Source organism: Lemur catta, chromosome 21, assembly GCF_020740605.2.
Source record: "Lemur catta isolate mLemCat1 chromosome 21, mLemCat1.pri, whole genome shotgun sequence".
In the NCBI taxonomy this organism is placed as follows: domain Eukaryota; kingdom Metazoa; phylum Chordata; class Mammalia; order Primates; family Lemuridae; genus Lemur; species Lemur catta.
Genome location: NC_059148.1, coordinates 31080840 through 31099589, shown reverse-complemented (window position 1 = coordinate 31099589; position 18750 = coordinate 31080840). Strand labels below are relative to the sequence as shown.

The window sequence follows — 18750 nt, the reverse complement described above, 5'->3', positions numbered from 1 at the left end:
CGTGAGTGCCTGGATCTAAGGAGCCTGATTGAAAGTCCGTGGGATGAAAGTAGCCAGGAGGGACAGTCTGGACCAGGGGTTCTCAGTGGGGGGACATTGTTGATTGCTATGGCTGGGGAAGGGGAGGTCAGGGGTGCTATGAAGCCCCCTACAGCAGAGAGTTATCGGGCCACATGGTAGCAGCACTGAGGGTCAGAAACACTATTCGTTTATCCCTGCTGCCGCCGTGACAAGTCACCCTTAGTGACTTAACACAACACGGATGTGCCCTCTTACGTTGCTGCAGGCCACAGGGCAAAATGAGTCTTATGGGGCTAAGACCACGGCACGGCGGGGCTGTGGCTCTTTCCTAAGGCTTTGGGGGTGTCTGTTTGGGGCCCACGCTCCCCAGCAGGGCCAGCTGCGTAGCATCTTCTCTGCTCCTGGTGATGACATCGGGCCCAGCTGGGGGGTCCGGGATCCCCTCCCATCTCAAGGCCCTTACCTCAGTCACACCTGCAGAGTCCCTCTTGCCAGGTGCGATAACTTATCCCCGGGTCATTATTCAGTGGCCACAGCCTGGAGTACCTCAGGGAGCTGACCAGACGCACACTGTGGGTGGCAGGGGAGGTGGGATGGGTAACTCCGGAGGTGTGAGATTCCTGTCTGTCCCGCCTGGCCTGCAGTGGCTGCCCTTCCACTCTGACCTTGGCTTTGAGCCTCACCACTGGGGCCTTGCACGGGTGTGGACAGCCCAGGCTCATACCCGGGCTCTGTCCTCCTGCCCTGCAAACTGCGCTCTCCATGGTTGTCCTCCCGTCCAGGGTGTTCACACCGGGGACGTTGCCTGCCCTCGGGAGGACAGATGGGGAGGAGGCCCGTGCAGGGCTGGGGTTGAGCTGGGGACTCCCAGCAACACTGTGACAACATGTAGGGAACGACATCCAATAGGGAAGCTCACCAGAGACTCGGGGCCCGGGGTTTTTACTGGGAGCTGGTCACGTGGGCACCTGTGCCTGGCATGTACCCAACTGCCTGCTCCGGCAGGAGGGCAGGTGCTCAGCGTGAACCACGCGGTCAGGGCAGACCGTCTGGGTGGGCACCCTGAGCCCTCTTATCTGCTAGGGGATGGCGGGAACCCTCCCAAGCCTCAGTTCCCAGGGGGAACCAGCCAGGGGCCCACCTTGCCGGCAAGAGCAGCCTCTGGCTGCCGGGTGAGCTCCGGTCTGTACCCAGCCGGGTCCCAGCATGGCACCTGGGGTGCATCTGCACCAGGGCGGGCGGCCAGCTCTGTAGCAAGTGAGTGCAAAGACCCTGGTCGGCCAACACCGGCCCCGACTGCTGCTGCCTGGGTGCTGTGGGCTCCCCCACCCCACCGTCCAGTCTTGGCCCAGATGTCACCAGCAGGGCCCAGTGTCTCCTGCTGCCACTTGCCCTTCAGGGCCTGTGTACAGGCACCCGGCACTCCCTGGCCCCATCTCGGGGCCACTTTTCTCCCTAAAGCTCATCTTCAACACACGGTTTGCTTATTTGTCTTGTTTGCTGTCTCACGCCTTGTCCCCCACCTGAAGAGCCAGCTTTGGGGGTGGGGGCTCCCCATCTGCTCTGTCCCCAGGGCTGGGGCAGTGCCGGGCTCTTCATAGGTCACCCACAAAATCCTTCTCGGTGTGGTTTTGATGAGTGAATGGGGGGCTTGGAGCCTGGGGAAGAGGGCAGGGGAGAGGGAAGGTCCTGAGGTGGGGGGTCATTGCACATTTGCCAGGACCGGGGGAGTGGGGGGCCTGTCCCAGTCCCCTCCAGCCTGTGGGGCAGGGGCCTGTGGAAACCAATGCAGCTGCTCCTCAGGGGACCCCCGCCCTGCCAGTGTCCTGTTAGGTGATCTTATTGCAACGGGAAGAAAGCAAGACAGCGAGTGTCTCGAGGATTTGCAGGCCCGTCTGTGATCCCCCTGTGCCCCACCTGGCACGAGGGTGAGCTTGTGGGGTGGTCCCTGCGGTAGGTCCTGGAGTCCTGTCCTCTCGGAGGGAGCTTGCGAGGAATCGGCCCCAGGCAAGGAGACGGCACGTTGGATACTCGCTGCCGCCATTTGTACCGATGGAAAAGCTCAGTGATTTTCACGCCCTTCTGGTGTTTTTGTCACAGTAATAAATGGACTGCACAAAATTAGCTTTTTCCTGAGCAGCCAAGCTCGTCGGCGGTGGCAGGGACGTCAGGAGATGGATGTGTGCGGAGCAGAGGAGGCGGCCCACTCGATTTGGGAAATCTCGGAGGCCCAGGCTTGTCCTTCCCACATGTCCCAGCCGGACCCCACCGCGGTGCTGTCTGTGTCGGGGACGTTTCCTCTCTCATTGCCGGTGACGCGTGTGGAACGGGGACCCCAGCCTGGTTCCAGCCAGACTGGCTTGCCGAGAGCCCCAGAGGACTCTGCCAGGGCCGGAGCCCACCCGGGCACACGGCGGGCTGTGCGGGGCCCACCTGGACTGAGGGCCGCTCGCCGCCCCTCACCTGCCTCGGGCGGAGAGAAGACGCTCAAGGGAGAGGCTGGCGGCCGGCGTGGCCGCAACGGCGAGGGGAGGGCAGGGGGGTAGAGGATGAAACCCAGATGGGGGCTAAAGTGCACGGGGCCTCGTAAGCCCAGGTAGAATTCCAAGAACTTTAGAATTTGTTCTAAGTGTCACCGGATGCTGTATCTGTTACCTACTGTCACAATAATGCTGCGTAACAAACCACCCCGGTGCCCAGTGGCTTAACACGGTAACCGTTTGTCATTACAAGTCTCTGGGTGGCCGGGGGGCTGGGACAGGAGGGGGCCGGGGTGCAAAAGCTTGAGGAGTGGACGGGAGGTGAGGTTGTGGGGAGACAGGGTAGAATCTGTCTGTTTACAAAGCTCTGTTGACAGCAGAAGCAGATCCACGGGCGGTGGCTGAAGGGCAATGTGGGCTTTGAAGGGACAGGTGAGATGTGGGGACACGGGAGTCAACAGAAGTCCCCAGCGAAACTTGTCCTCCCAGCATACGTCATAATGAACCTCAGACACATTTTTCAAGGGTAGGATTTATGCCTTTCTGACAACTACTTCATACTGACTCGGCTCATAGCCTGAGAAACTTAAAAGCCATTTCCGTCCTGGTTGTTTCTGTCCACTGGGTGTGTGAACCCCCCTCCCCTGCTCCTGTAAGCGAGAACCCCCCAACGTGCCCGTCGCCCCTCTCTCCCCGGGCGGCTCCACAGCCCGCAGCGCCATGCCTGGAACTATTTCTGCGTTCGGTTAATGCTTCTAATGAGCCCCTGTAAGGAGAGCGGTTCCCTCCCCTCCCTAACAACTTCCTTCCCGAAGCTAAATAAAGATAACCCGGGCTGCGCTTGGCAGTGCCCACTTCCAAAATAAATAGAAGCATGAAAATTAGCCGGAACAATAGTGCAATTAAACAGCTGCAGAGTTGCTCATCCAAACCAGGGCGGCAGCTCGCGAGCCTGAGCCTGCGTCTCCGGCCCTCGCGTGTCCGAGGATGACGGTGGCCGCTCCTCAGTTGTCTCCGCCCAGAAACGGGGCAGTGGTTGGGAACCTGCTGGCGCTGAGTCTCGGTGTTCCTGGGGCCAGCGTCCAGCCTCTGCACGTTCCAGCTGTGTGGCCTTAAGCAAGTTGCTTAGCTTCTCTGAGCCCGTCGCCCCATTGTGAAATAGTGACCACCGTGTCAACTCTTGGCGTTAAATGAGGCCGCGCGTGGACTTGGCGGAGAGCCTGGCCTAGAGTAGGTGCTTTGTGAATGGTGGCTGCTGCGTTCTGGTTTGTCACCGTCATCCTAACACGCAGTCATTGTTCCTTATCGTCCTGTGGGTGGAGCCCCGGCCACCTCATACGCTCCGCTTTCCACCCTGCACCTGGGGTTTACGTAGCGTCACGTGGTGCTGCACACGTCCAATGGGAAGGGCCCTCTTATGTTTGGACTGAAAGGTAACATGGAGAACCTAACTGACACCGTGTACTGTTGTAGCCCATGTAAGATGCAAAGCCCCTCTATGACGTGGGTGCTAATTAATAATCAGCTAATCAACATTAAATGTTTCATTAATTATTAACCATTTAGAGAGATAATGATGTTGAATAACCCAGAAGAAGAACATGGCACCCAGAGAGGTCAAGCAACCATCCTAACGTTGCAGAGCTGGTGACATCAAAGCTGGGCTGTGACCCCAGGTGGTCTGGCCCTTAAATGATCACCTCATTGTGCCACCTCAGCTGTTGTTGCAAAAGACCTGAGCAAAAACAGACAGGAGAGAGATTAAGTTTTTCAAAACAAGGAAAAAGAGGAAATTTGCCATTGCAGGAGAGCCCCGGGGAGGAACAGGGTGAGGGGGGCTTGTGGGCACCAGGGTCCCCCGTTGGCTCTGTGGCCCCAGGAAAGCCGGGACCAGGCAGGGTCCCGGGGCTGGGCGGAGTCGGGCCGCGCTCTGGTGCAGACATGGGCCCTGGGCGCTGTGGCCACGCTCAGCTGGACCCTCCCTGTCCCCGCAGCACATGCGAGAGGCCGCGGAACGGCGGCAGCAGCTGGAAGCGGAGCATGAGCAGGCCCTGGCTGTCCTCAGCGCCAAGCAGCAGGAGATCGACCTTCTGCAGAAGGTGAGCGTGGTGGGCTGGGGCGTGGGGGGCGCTGGGCGCACAGGAGGGGCGGGCGGGGGCCCGAGGGCGGCGGCCTCTCTGCTCTCTCCTTGCACGGAGATTCGGTCATTTTTGCTTCCCCGTGTGCTCTGGGTTTTCTGAAGTTTCTCGTATTCGTGATGCAAAAACAAGCAGAAAGCTCCAACATCTGATGCTGGTGAGGTTGTGGCGAAAAGGGCAGGCTCTCAGGTTGCCTGCAGAGGTGTGAATTGCCTCTGTGTTGGGGGGAAGCCGCATGCGTCAGTTCACGCTAAAGATGCACTCAGATGTTGACGCCCCAGCCCCGTCCCGGGACTGTGCCCTGCAGGAAACACAGGAACACACTCGGATGGACTATTATTATTGTTGTTGTTGTTGTTGTTTGCAGTCATGCTGCGTGGGAGGAGGGGCGGGGAGCTGGGTTAAACCGACGCCGCCCAAGGCGATGGCTGCGTGCTTCGTGGTTCAGCTGCACGGCAGACAGACCGAGGTGGCCCCCAGGAAAGGGGGTCGCTGTGGTTTACACCCGCTGTCTCGAGGCTGTTTACATAACGTGTTACGAGCGAGCACATCACATTGCAGGGCAGGGTGGTCACGTGGTCGCGTGGTCCCGCTACCACGTGGAAGGGGGGAGGACCCAGTGGTGCCGTGTGCACCCACACAGCACCTTCCAGGCACTGGGGAAGCTGATCCGCCCCCGCTTCAGTCCTCACCTGGGTCCTGCTGTGTCTCGCCCAGTGGCAGGAAGACCCCCCCCGCCTTTCAGAGCTGAGGGGCCTGTGGTGCCCACAGTGGGAATCAGGACACGGGGCCTGTGACCAGTTCTCTGGTTTCCCCCAAAGCCCTGCCCACTCCTCCCTCGCTGGTCTGGACCCCAGCCTGGCCCTGGCTGGGGTGGGCATCGGGCAGCCAGCCGTGGCCCCTCCACCCGTCCCACGGCCTCTCTGGGTCTCGAGTCTGAAAACAAAGGACACACAGCGGCTCGCCCCACCCGGTGCGTGATAGGAATCTCCCGGAGTGTTTTCTCCTGCACAGTTTATTAGCAGAGCTCGTGGCGACAGGTAGATAACTTCTGCTGCCGTGTCTCTGATCGCTCGGCGCCAGATAATGTGGAAGACGGATTTCATTAAGCCGGCGCTGATGGGACTGTCACAGCCCTTGTTACCTGTCATAATAAGCTGGCAGGCGCCCTAAGAGGTGATGTTTCGGCAGATGTTATCTGCGACGGATATTGCCGGGACTCAGGCAGAGGCGCTTCTCTGTCCCCTCCTGCCGGGCCCACAGGACCTTCCTCACGCCGGGAGTCGCCTGGACGGCACCTGGGCTCACGCGTTTCAGCTCCGGAAGCCACGGCCCCGGCGGGGGCTGTCTGGGCCGGATAATAGGTCTGCAGGAATATAAATATTGTCTGGCGAGGGACACAGGACGTGTCCTCAGCCCCTGTCTCTGCCGTCCACGTCTCTTACCTCAACGTCCTTTGCTCTCCTCCCGCATTCGTCGTCTGTCTTGGACACACGGACGCTTCGGGAGTGAGGGTGGCACGGGCAGAGAAAGCAGATGGAGCAGGAAGGGGTCGGTTTGGTGACTTCTTAGAAGCTCTGACTTTTAGAGACGTGTTAGAAGAGGAAGGTTGGATCCCGGGTGGAGGGAGGTTGGCGGATTCTTTCCAGAGTCCGTCTTTCCGTCTGACATGCCGTGTGGACAGCTGTCGGGCTACACCTGCTGGCCGGACCCCTGGCTCATTCGCTCCGTGGGCTCCTGTCGCCCATCTGAGTCAGTCGTGGTTCTAGAAAACCCAGCAGCGAGCGAGCCTGGCTCTGCCCTCTTGGGGTAAAAGCGAGTGAACAAGCGAATGAAAGGCCGAGAAGCCCACGTTACGACGAGGGCCACGGGGGAATGAACGTGTGGCGTGGGACTGTAGGTGAGACTGGAGTGAGCGGAGGACGCCCGCCACGCCGGGAGCTGGGGGAACAGCAAACGCTCGCGCCCTCGGGGTGCAGGAGCGAGGGACAGGGCAGGGTGTTGGGGTGCAGGCGGCGAGGCGAGAGGATTGGATTCTGGAACTGTGGACACAGAGCGGACACGCTTGACCCACCAAGGGGCAGTGCCTCTGCTCTAGGGCCGGGCGTCGGCTGAAGACTGGTCTTTGTCCCCCTACCAAGATAAAAGTCACCAATCCTCTTTGGACTGTTCGAGGTCCCAGTGTGGTTCTGATGAGGCAGCACCGTGGAGCTGCCCCGGAGAGCCCCCCGTCTGCCCCCTGACCTGGCCATTTCCCTGTCAGTTTCACGGCTGTCACTGAAACGCGGACGCTGCGAGACACAGGATCCACCGTGCGTCATGTGACTGGTGCCTTGATGGACGTCAAGCGTCTGCCTCGGGGCTGCCGGCCTGGGTCACTGTGTGGGGACGGCCGGGGTGGGCGCAGGTCACAGACGGGCCTCTGCGCTGGTTCCGGGTGGCGTCGGCTCAGCCTTCTCTGCTCCCAGAGTGCCCGGTGTGCTCGTCAGCCTCGGCCCTGCCGGGTCGGGGACCCTGGTTCTGCAGTCCTCACGGCTCTCAGCTCGGTTCCACGGTCTCCCTCGCTTTTCCCTGCAGCTGGCACTGAGCAGCAGCCGCAGCTGACCCTCGCCCCACCCCAGCCTCACCGTGGCGCGTGGGTGGTTCCGAGTGTCGTGTCCAGGACGTTGGCAGTAGGAGACCCGCGGTCCCCTCTGTGAATGTCTCCCTGGACACAGCTGCTGCTGCTGGGGGGACCCGCCCCCTGGACCTTTGACCCTTGGGGTGACGGGCCCCTTTCCTGGCATCCAGGGCAGCGTGGGCACCCGCGGGGGTCATGTCCCCCTCGCGTTTCTGTTCCACGGGAAGCAGCATCCGAATGAAGGCCACGCTTCCCCACGAATTGGCGGTGGCCCCTGCAATGAGCCCCGCTGAAGCTGTCGCTTAGATTCTGCAAGGATTCAGCGCTGCCGGTTTTCACGGTGAATTTTAACAATCTGTTCCGATTGCCCGGCGGCCCGGCTTGCGAGGAGCCCATGAGAGCGAACGCCTGGTTCTCATCCGAGGCCGGAAACCGCGTCGCCGCTGCCAGCTCGGCCGAGTTTTGACAGCTCCCAGCGGTTGCTCCTGTGGCCCGATCCTGCCAGTTGAAAACCGTCTTTGCTTCGACAGACTCGGTGGTGGCGCTATTTATAGGGTCCCGCGTTTCTGTGCCCGTTTCTCTTTTTCTATTTGTGATTATTGTCGCTCTCGCTGTTTCGCTTTGAAAGGAGCGGTCTGAACGCTCGATGGTTGAGCTGGATTCGAGGACGGGGTAATGAACTCGCTGTGTCCTCGTCCCCCGCCTGGCTCTCGGGACCGCCTGGGAACACGCGAGGACGAAACGCATGCGGACGGGCTCTAGGGAACCTCAGGCTACTTGTCACTTTCAGTCTGTGCCGGGACAGCCGAGCTCTTCCTTCCTCCCAACTCCCAGGTGACGATGACGTCCACGTACTCTGAGGTCACTGACGCTGCTCTGGGCACCGGAGAGACTGTTTCTCTAGAAACTGAGAATCCTGACGTGAGTCTCCGTGTAGCACGTGGGCTCTTCATTAGCTCCGTGTTTTAGGAGGCAGGTGCGCCCCAGCATCAGGGCATGACCCTCCTATGTACACGTGCCACGTAGTGTCCCCATCACACCGGCCTCGGTGGCTCACAGGTGTCACCAATGAAACAGCACTTTTTAGGGAGTGTCGTCAGGGTGTTTTCCTGCTTCACTGGTGACATCTGTGAGCCACCGAGGCCGGTGCGATGGGGACATGATGTGGCACGTGGTGCAGGCTGGCGTGGAGATGCCTTTTCCTCTCTGGCTGTGACACAACCCCAGACTCCTGCCAAACCTCAGTTTCTCAGCGTTAAAATGGAAGCATCACATTCTTCACAGCTAATGCTGCGTTCATTGGCACGCTTGGTTTCCAGTGACAGAAAATGCACAAAGGGTATTTTATTTGCACACATCACTGAGATTTTGACTTCAGCTGTGGCTGGATCCAGGGCCCAAGCCGGCTGTCTTCAGACACAGTGGCGTCCAAGGCCTCGCAACACCATCTGCCGCCTTACCGTGGTGGCAGGACGGAGCTACTGCAGCCGGCTTGGCACCGTGAGGGCCACTCCAGCCTCACCTCCTCTCGGGCCAGGTCCAAAGGGAGAGGACCCCCCTCCCCTCCTTTCCCGGGCAAAGGCTCAGTGCAGGCAGCAGGCCACATGCCACCAAGTCACCACGCCCCAAGAGCCTGGGCCCGTGCTCAGTGTGGGGCAGATCCCAGCAAGTCCAGGGGCTGCTCCCAGGAGAGGAGACGACAGACACTTGCTGTCATCCTGCTGCAGCAACCTCTGGGTCTGTGAGGACCACGATCACGTCGCGTTTCAGTTTCGTATGAATTTGCCCTTGGCCCAGCCAGCGGGCATCCTCAGAGATTTCTTTAGCAAAACTTGTAAAACATTTTATTCTGCGGGGCACGTGGTTTTGCTTCCCTGCTTCGTAGAGGGTGGCCCGTGCTGCAGGCCGGAGGTGCCGAGAGCCTGCTGCACGCTCAGGGCCCCCCGACACCTGCGCCAGGGCCCTGGGGTCTCGGGAAACCAGGAGCTGCTCTACCTGGGGTCAGGTTTGCGGGATTGTGTTTTGCTTCCTAAGCAGTTAAGGACATTTGAGGGATGAAGGTGCTGCCTGGGGGCTTGGGAAGGATCACCCTGGCATTCTGGGCTCACCACTCTCCGTGTGTGGCCCCTTCTCAGGAGTAGAACTGGGACGTTCCCCCCACCCGTCCCCGAGCCAAGTCCTGAGGGTCTGCCCGTTCCCTGCCAGGCTAGGATGTGATTTCGGTTTTCACAGCGAGCGTCAAACCTGGCCACAGCCCGTCCGTCCAGCCCCACGGAGACAAGAGATGGAAGCTGGTTGAGACCCTGAGAACCTGGGGGCTCATTAGGAGACTAGGGATGAACGACCCCTCCTGACAATTCAGACACTAACCTGCTTCTCTTCTTTCCCCCTTTGAACATTTCCTCTTTTTACTGTGAAAAAGGCTCAGGTTGAAGCTAAGAAAGAGCACGAAGGAGCCGTGCAGCTGCTAGAGGTGAGTGACCCCTGGGGGGTGGGTGGGGTCGGGGAGAACTATGCTGCCGCCCACTAGAAGTAACAGATAATGCTTAAGTGCCTGCTGTATACCGGGTCCGGATGCTGTCCGTGCATCTTCTCATGTGGTCATCATGAGCAGCCAGCTTGATGGTACCATGGCGATTTCCGTGTTTGCACGTTGAGGAAGCTGAGCCACAGAGAGGTTAGGCAGTTTCCCCTTGGCCACACAGCCGGGGTCAGAACTGTGTACCTCGGATGTGGCCTGCAGTTCTGGACTGGCTCCCCTGGGCTGGGAAGTAAGGAATCGCTTCCCCAGGAGGAGCGGAGGATGGGCCATTCCTGGGGACATCGTGCCCTCCGAGGGACGGCTGCGGGGGTGCAGGTTTAAGGGGTGATGCTAGTCCCAGGGGGCATTTGTGGAATCAGAGAAAGGGGGGCCTAGGATGCAGGGCAGCCAGCACCGTCCCACAAACACGGTGACAGTGGCCTTCCTCAGTGCCCACGGCGGCTTGGATGGGAGCCGGTGCCACGTCCCACCAGCGTGGGTGGTGTGTTGAGAGTGACCGCTCCTGTCCCTGGCCTGGCCCCAGCGTGGCTGCCGCCTGGGTTAGGTCTCCAGAGACGGGATGAGGTTGCCATCTTTAGGGACAGCCCTGTTCCGCGTCTCCAGGGGAACAGCAGCCACTCGGGACGCCTGCCTCTCTTACATCACCTTTTAAAATCTATCCCTCCCGCAGGAAAAGGTTTCCTCATTATCATCATATGTATTACAATTGATTTTTGGAAAGCCTCCATCAGTTAGTGACTATCTGGAGGGATGCGTGTGACGAATGGTGAACGGCCAACAGGAAAATACACGAGCTGGGAGCGTGGAGTCGGCCTCCCAGTGGCCGGATACCTCCCCGAGCACAGTCGGGTTCCCCCGGCCTGAACCGTCCGCCACACCGTAATCTCCTGGCTGGACGGGTGGAGCCTTTTCCCAGCTGCCCTGAGGCTGTTGGCTCGGTCACCCTTGTCGTTTGAATCCACCTTCCGAGCTGCCGCGGCCCCGCTGTGGTCTGTCACTCGCGCTGTCGTGACGCATGCTTTGCAGCGTGATGGTCCCGGTGCAACTCGCTTTGCTTTGAAAAACGGCAAAGGCCACGCGGGCCTAACGAGAACCCTGTCTTTCATTTCCAATGTCTCTCTGTGGTTGTGTCTTGCTTGGCGCTTCGTCCAGAGCACCTTGGACAGCATGCAGGTATTCTAGATGTGACGTGTCCCCGCCCCGGCGTGTCCCCGCCCCGGCGTGCTGTGGTGTCTCCCCTGTGCCCGGACGTGGCCGCGAGCCCCTGGGCCTGCTCAATCCGCCGCCGCTTCCTGGACGGGGCACCTCGAGGTGCTGACCTGAGCCAAAGCTCTCTAATGCAGTGGGTGGGGGGTCCTTAACCTGGGGGGTGAGGAGCTGCTTTCAGGAGCTCCAGAGGGGGGATTTGCCTGAATCCGGCACCTGGGCACGGAGCGTCTCCGCCACGTTGAGCAGGCCCAGGCCCGTGGCTCCCCGCTCTCTGCCAGGGCTGTGACTGCCAGGCTGGGGGCCAGTCTGTGAATTCAGATGACCACGGGGAAGAGCAGCGGTTAGGGCCGATTCTGCCCTTGGCCAGCCACGAGCATGCGTGAGAGAACCCAGCTGACAGCCCAGAATTTGGCTATTTGGTCATCGGAATTCAGCCTCACACCTGAGTGTCACCCCTGAGCCGTGCACCTTTCTGTCCCGTGTACCTGTCTGTCCCGCACCTGCCGCGCGCGGACGGCAAGCTCCTTCCCCCAGGCCGCCTGTGCTCCTGGCCTCAGCAGACGACAGCCCTTCCAGTTCCTCTGGGGCCGGGAGAAGCTGAGCCGCCCCTCAGAACGGGGCTTTGGACGTGTTCCCAACCCCTGAGCTTCCGAACCTCTCAGACCTGCTGAGTCAGAAGCTCAGGGAGGGACCCAGAAATCCGCGTTTGGACCAGCCCTGCGGGTGTTGCTGCTGCTGATTTTGGGACGTGTTGCTTAGGTGCCGTCTGTGAGGCCGGGGAAGGAGAAAAGGCTTTAAGGAGGGGGCTCCCTGGGAGGTCTGGGCCGGTCCGTGTCTTGGCACCTTAATAACCATTTCGTACCTTGCCTGGGGTGTGGCCGAGGGACCCCAGTGCAAAGTCCTCCCACTCGCCGGCACAGGGCAACGTGCTGCGTGGGGCACAGTTTCCATTTCTAAGTGTCAGTGACCTTGGAGAATTCGGTACCTCCCAGGTGGGACCCTGGTGACTTTGCTAGAATATTCTACTAAGTAGCACAACGCGGTTTCTTGCCCAGCTAGATATGACATAGCTGCTAGACACGGTTTAGCTGAGAACATGGGTGAAATAAAACGCCCTCCGCATGCCCATGTGTACACATCCATTTCTACAGATGCGTCTACACCCCGTTTTCCGATGACCGAGTGGCCGGGACGTTTGGGGCTGGGGAAGCGGAGATGTCCTTATTCCCTGTCACGTCCCACGGAGAAAAGTCCGAGGACCCAGGGAATCATCTGGCCTAGTTTGGGGGCTTAGCCAAGTTAGGTGTCAGGAGTTAACTAAAAATAGAGCAGAGGTTTTCAAGGATTCTCCTGGAAACACAGAGCTCTTTTTATAAACCCGAGAGGCCAAGCGCAGGGAGATTCCAGATACTGGTAGTTAAGTAATTTCTTTGGCACTTAGAGAAAGTCGTGTCAAAACAGAGAAGTGGGAGGAAAACAATAGCAGCGGAGTTTATTGAGCGGGTGGTCTGTGCCCGGCGCTGTCCTAAGAGTGTGTCTGAGACGCTGCACGTGTCACTCGGTCTCCACCATGGGACACTGAGGCACTCGGGTTACACGACCCGCTCAGGGGTGGAATCCGACTCGGACCCCAGAAATTTGGCTCCGGGGTCCAGGGCACGGCGGCTGTCACCTCAGAACTCTGCCCTCCCTGCGGCTGCAGGGACACGTCCTGCCCAACACGACACCGAAGGTCGAATGGAAGGTCGGCAGGTGCCGGCTGTGCAGACGGGACTCGCCTGCCCTTTCCCGGACGCGGCAATAGCCGCGGGAACACACGTCACGACGTCACTCTGCACCCAGCATTTGACAAGTGCCATCGGATTTAATCCTTGAAACCACGATGAGGTTCTTCTTCTCCTCATTGAGGCAGTCAACGCACAGAGACACTGAGCCACTTGCCCGAGGACACACAGTGCCTAAGCGCCAGAGCCAGGCCCCGAGGGCCTGGGGACATTCCCCTCGGTGCCTCGAGGGGAGTCTCTGCGGGGAGGAGTTGCCGCTGGGACGCAGCACTCGGTGGTGTCCGGCTGAGACCCTGGGAGATGTGGGGGTCGGGCTTCTTGGACGGGGGTCTCGCCTGCCCCGAGTGCTGTGAGCTTCGAGGCCGAGTCTTCAGGGCACCCCCGGAGGAGTTGCAATGTCTGGTCGTCCCCTCCCGGAGCAAAGCGTCCCCTGCAGGCAGCAGCAGCCCCTGCGCGTCTCGGCCTCGGAGGGACCCGGCTCTTCCTCACACGAGCAGCCGCCTCTCGCCCCGGGTCTCGGTTGGGAGACTCACGAGAGTGGACAGGACGCTGCCTCCCCGCAGGGCCTCCGTCACGGCCACACTGCCCTCGGGGCACCTGTCCCTTCCCTCCGCTAAAAAAAATAAGAAAAATTACATTTTACATCTCCTGGAAATAGGGTGCATATGATCTAGCTCAGATTCATTGTGATGTATTCACTCTTCTTACGTCACTTTTTTCTTCTCATTTTAAAGGAGATTAAAATGAAAACGCATCTGTGGGTCCCGAAAGGTACGGTGGCCCTGGGCCCTGGGTCCGCTCGGCCTGAGGGGGACGTTTGCCCTGCCGGGCCCTTGTCGAGGAGCTCGCTGGGCGCATGGCAAGTGCGTGTGGCAGAGGGTGACTGAGGGGACAGAGGCGAGGGTTGGGCTCAGTGTGTCAGGAAGGCCAGGGTGGGCTGTGCTGACCAGCTCAGTCTCACGCTCGGCACACGGAGGTCACTCTCGCCGGCAGCTCGGGGACCCTTCCGGGGCAGCTCCCCTCCCAGTGGTGACTCAGGGATCCACACCCCCTGTCATGGGCACCGTCCCCAAGGCCACAGGTGAAGGGCCTCGCTGGTCCACGCCCGATTTGTTCAAAGCTGGGGCAGCCCAGAGATGCGTGAGCCCGTCCACGTGTTCCGAATACCATTCATTTATTTCACCAACGAACGCCTATTTCTCCCGTTGCTCCTGCTTGGGGAAGGAGCCCGTAATGTTACTTATTTTTCCTGCTGTTGGCCACGCTAATTAGCACGCCTCGGGGCCAGTGGACATGCAGGTGGCGGGACGTCCCGGGCAGCTGCCCCTGGGCCCGGGTCTCGCCTCCCTGCTGGGGTTCCCACGATGGCAACGTGTCGCCCCAGGTGGAAGTTCACCCATCCGGGAAGCACCGGCCCTCCTGGAGGATTGGAAATCAGAGATCTGGAGCCCCACCTGGGGCAGAGTGAGGGACCGTCCTGCCTCGAGGACGATATAGCCGGAGGTGTCTACAGGGTCACAAGGCCGGGGTTCCAGCCTGGCCCCCACCCCCAGCTTGCTGATGCGGGAACAGCCCCCCATACACTTTAGGCCAAGCAGGAGCAGGACACGGTGGCCACAGCCCACATGTGCCTCCGGACGTGGCCCGGGTCAGCCTGGCCCGTTTATTAGCCGTTGAAGCACTTACCGACCGACCTGTGCCATGTGAGGTTTGACAGCGGAAGGAAGGTCCCCTGCTCTTCTGGAAAAGCCTGGGGCTCCGTCCACGGTGGGGCTGGACCAGCGCTGAGACGCGCCCGCCGGGACGCAGCGGCCCCACCCCGCCGGCCAACGCAGACGCCCGCCCCGGTTTGCAGTCGTGCTGGGGTCTGCCTGCCCTGAGCGCTGACCCTCACGCGCCCACAAGGCCACGCTTTCTCCGGGCTTCCTGACCACGGACCTGCAGGAAGACGCCGTCAGGGATGAGGGAGTGGCTGGGGCCTCAGGACAGGAGTGACTTCGGTGGCTCTGTTTCTGGGCCGAGTGGGCAGAGCCAGAGCCCACGGCCGTGAGGATGCCGAGGTCGCTACTCCGCCTGTGGACCCCGCTCCTGGGGCCCGAGCTGTCCCTGGGCTGGAGGCCCCTCGGGGAGCTGTCCACGTGCCCACCTGCGCCCGGGGCCCCGATGTGCAGCTCTGCGCCTTCCTCGGGGGACACAGCGAGCTTGGCCAAGCCCATTCAGCTTTCTAGAAGAATACTGCTGATTGTTTTTTTTAATGAATCAAAGAAATTAATTATAGGCTTGGTATTTGTTAGGTTTATTTTTAGAAATCCGTGATCTCAGACATAAATAGCACTTCATTCTGGACCAGGAGCTGAGAAGCCTGTGAAGGGAGGGAGGGAGCAGGAGGAGGAAGGAGGAAGATGAGGAGGAGGAGGAGGGCAGGGGCACGTCCCTCACCGAGCACTGACTGGGTACAAGGTGTGACGGGTCCTATTGTCCCGGAGCCGATATACCCCCAGGGTGGCCCAGTGCATAGAATCGGTCACACTACGTGGGGTTTCCTGGCCAGCCCGAGGGAGGCCTGAGCCTGGGTGAGCCGCTGCCACCAGGACCGTGACTCTGTACCTCAGGGCTCCGCCTCTTCTCACGGGCTTGGCAGACACTTACGGAGCCAGCTGTGTGCCTGGCTCGGTGCTGAGCATCGACACGTACCGTGGGCAGGAAGTGAAGTGTGGAGCTTACCGTGTGGTCGTGGAGCCTGACGAGAGACAGATAATGCAGGAGCTGCTATGACCTCTGGTTGTCATCGCAAAGGGAGGGACGCAGGTGAGGAGAGCAGGGCCCCCCACCCTCCCGTGTGCACCTCTGTGCCCAGAGCCGGGAGACAGGACCCCATGGACCTCAGGTGCCCAGGCAGGGAGAGAGCAGCTTTGCCCACACACCGGCCCGAGAGGAAGCCCACACGGGCCAGAGCTGTCCCAACACCAGCCTTGATTCAGCCCGGCCGTCCTGCCCCGAGGAGGGAGCTTCGCTGGGCTGCCCTGTCCTACCTGTGTCCCCGAGGGAGGCACCTGCCCTTCCCTAGGGCTCCTGAGATGTCTTTGTGTTGTCGGCACGTGCGGCGTGTTGCTAACCAAACCCAGCAGGCAGAAATTCCCTCTCAGGGCCCGAAACGGTGGTGTCGTGGGTTCTGCAGTGCTGCGGGCAGGTGCCCGGGAGCATCAGTGGGGCCGGGCTGTGTCACCGCCTCGCACTCCCAATTTCAAGCAGCACTGGCGAGGCATGCCAACCACAAAGTGCCCGGCTGCACACACAGCCCAGAACCACCCGCAGTTGGCTGGGAGCTGCGTGTCGGCCGGGTTTCTTGGCACCGGTGGTTTCCCACGCTGGCCAGCAGCCAGGCCGCGTGGGGGGCTGCGTGTGTCAGATGCTGGTCTCCTGTGGAGGTGGGAGGCAGCCCCCAGTGCACACAACATGCAGGCACATGCACACGTAGCATGCTCTAGCACATAGCACACTCACACACGTGCACATGCATGCTCATGCACACACAGCACACACGTGTACATACATGCTCTCACACACAGCATGCTCTCATGCCCACACAGCACATGTGTGTACATGCATGCTCACACACAAACAGCATGCTCTCACACAGATGCACACAGCACACACACGTGTACATGCACACTCATGCACATAGCACACTCACGCACATGTACACGTGCACACAGCACACGTGCACGTGCACACAACACACACGTGCGCATGCATGCTCATGCACACACAGCACTCTTACAGGAGGTGCAGACACGCATACACACTACATACATGTGCGCACACACGTCCCCCCACCCAGTGCCGCTGCTCACGCCGTCCTGCGTCTGTCGCACAGTCCAAGGTCCGAGAGCTGGAAGAGAAATGCCGGACCCAGAGTGAGCAGTTCAGCCTGCTGTCCCGGGACCTGGAGAAGTTCCGGCGGCACGCGGGGAAGATCGATCTGCTGGGCAGCAGTGCGGTGGCCCCGCTGGACGTCCCCTCGGCCCCCAGCAAGCCTTTCCCTCCCTTCATGAACGGACTGGCCACCTCCATCAGCAAAGGTAAGCGCCGGGCACCCCCTGCCTCAGCTGTTGGGGGGTGGCCGTGGACCACCCTGAGGCTGGGCCCACACCTGGCAGGGGCACGGGACCTGTCACAGCCGTGCTTAGTTAGGGTTGGGTCACACAGGGCACCAGGCACCCTGTTCTCAGCGCTTCACGGGTGTCAAGTGCAATCCAGAGACAACGTTCTTAGGGTCATTTCACAGATGGGGAAAACCAAGGCACACGTGTGGGGTCACACAGTCGATAAAGGGTCGAGTCGGGATTTGAACCCAGGACTCTGGCTGTAGGGGCTACACTGGCGGCTGCCGTGGGAGGATTTATTGGCTGGGTCCCCCCAGCGCTCTGCAAACTCGTTTCTTTGCTTTCGTTGTTTTCCTTTTTTCTTGTCCCCACAACCCGCGGGTGACACTGGGACGGACTTGGAACTTCGGATCCAGCCGAGGCGGTGATGGGTTTTGGCCTCGCCCTCCTGTTTTGTGTAGGGAGCAGAGGGAGGAACTTTGTGTGGGGGGGGACTTTTGTCCTGGTCACAGGCGAAACCGTCACAGGCGTCATTTAATTAGACGCCACTGGAGGTGCCTCGTCCTCGCGGGAGGTTGACCAGGATGCAGCGAGGTCACGCGGGTTTCTCGCCTGGGCCTGCCGGCCTGTTTCAAAGGTCGATTTCTTGCGGGTTTGCGGAGGCGTCAGAGCCTCGCTGCGGGATCCCACAGACAGGAATTCCTGAGTCTCTCCTGGTGCCCGTGGGAACACACGCCGCGGGCCGTCAGCTGCTTTTCATTATTAAAACGGGGCGATGCGCGAATCCCGGTGAGTGACGTCCTCACCACCGCTGTGCCCTCCACGCCCTTCCCTCCCAGTGCACACTGGCACAGGGCGCCGGGTGGGTCCGTGACGGTGACAAACAGGACGCGGGGAGGATCGAGGTGTCTCCCACACGCCGACCCAGCACACGCCACACCGGACACTTGGGCCATGTGGAGACTTCTGTCTGGGGGACGTCCCTCTCAGGCGCCATGTTGCCGTCACTCAGAAGTACTGGAGAGGGGGTCTCCTCCTTCTGGAATGTTCCCTATGTCACATGGGGAGGAAACGTGGCTCTGGCCCCAAAGCGGGACGTGTCACTTTCCCACACAGCTCGTTGGTCCACAGGAGCACGTGGCGGGGACATGCTTGTCCTTGCTGGGGGCGGGCAGCAGTGTCGCTCGGCTGAGGCGCTAGGGAGCCTGCGCTCGGCTGGCTTTGTGACGCTTCTGGGAATTGACTCATCCGACAAACATTTAGCACCTGCTGTGTGCAAACGCTGCTACAGGCACTGGGGGTCCGCGGCAGTGAACGGAACAAAGCCCTGAGCCCCCTCAGCCTGGCGTTCTGCAGGGGACCCTGCACTTGTGCTGTTTCGGCACAGGTTGCCCCACTGAGGCGCTGTCTTGCCGGTCACTTGACCCCCTGGGCCTACGACGGCGCCCCAGGGCAGCCTGCCTTGGAGCACGGCCCGCGCTGTGTCCAGCCGGTTTTATTCCTGATTTGGCCTCGGTGACTCGTGTTCTCCAGCAAGGCCGTCCTCGTGGTGTGACAGCTGCGGAGAGACGAGGTGCGGCCCAGGAAGGGCACCCTCTGTGCCCCAGGCAGTGGGACTCTGGGGGGCCGTAGCCTCTGAGTCCACACCCGGATCCTGAGTGAAACGCCTGCATTGAACCCACAGCCCAGGCCGGCAGCAGCAAAGCACTCGCTTCTCCCTTCGGGCGACCAGGGCGGGGCCCCCCGCAGGCCCCTGAGGATGGGTGGGAAGAAAATCGCCTCAGTCCTTGCGTGTCTCTTGCCAAAAACACTTTTGAGATACAAACCTTGGTCACAAGTGGCAGCACAGC

At 60.6% G+C, this 18750-nt stretch overlaps 1 protein-coding gene across 8 annotated transcripts in view; it reads left to right on the top strand.

The window, feature by feature from the left end:
* RIMBP2 (RIMS binding protein 2) overlaps window positions 1-18750 on the top strand; it is a 62608-nt gene that overhangs the window by 7186 nt on the left and 36672 nt on the right. For 4 of the 8 annotated variants that reach the window (XM_045534299.1, XM_045534304.1, XM_045534300.1 and 1 more), the window contains exons 1-3: window positions 4499-4600; window positions 9682-9732; window positions 16672-16876. In XM_045534299.1, the coding sequence (XP_045390255.1) occupies window positions 4499-4600; window positions 9682-9732; window positions 16672-16876 (358 nt within the window). Of the gene's footprint in view, window positions 1-4495; window positions 4601-9681; window positions 9733-16671; window positions 16877-18750 lie in introns of those variants that run through there. The other 4 variants (XM_045534305.1, XM_045534301.1, XM_045534302.1 and 1 more) reach the window with 2 other exon arrangements.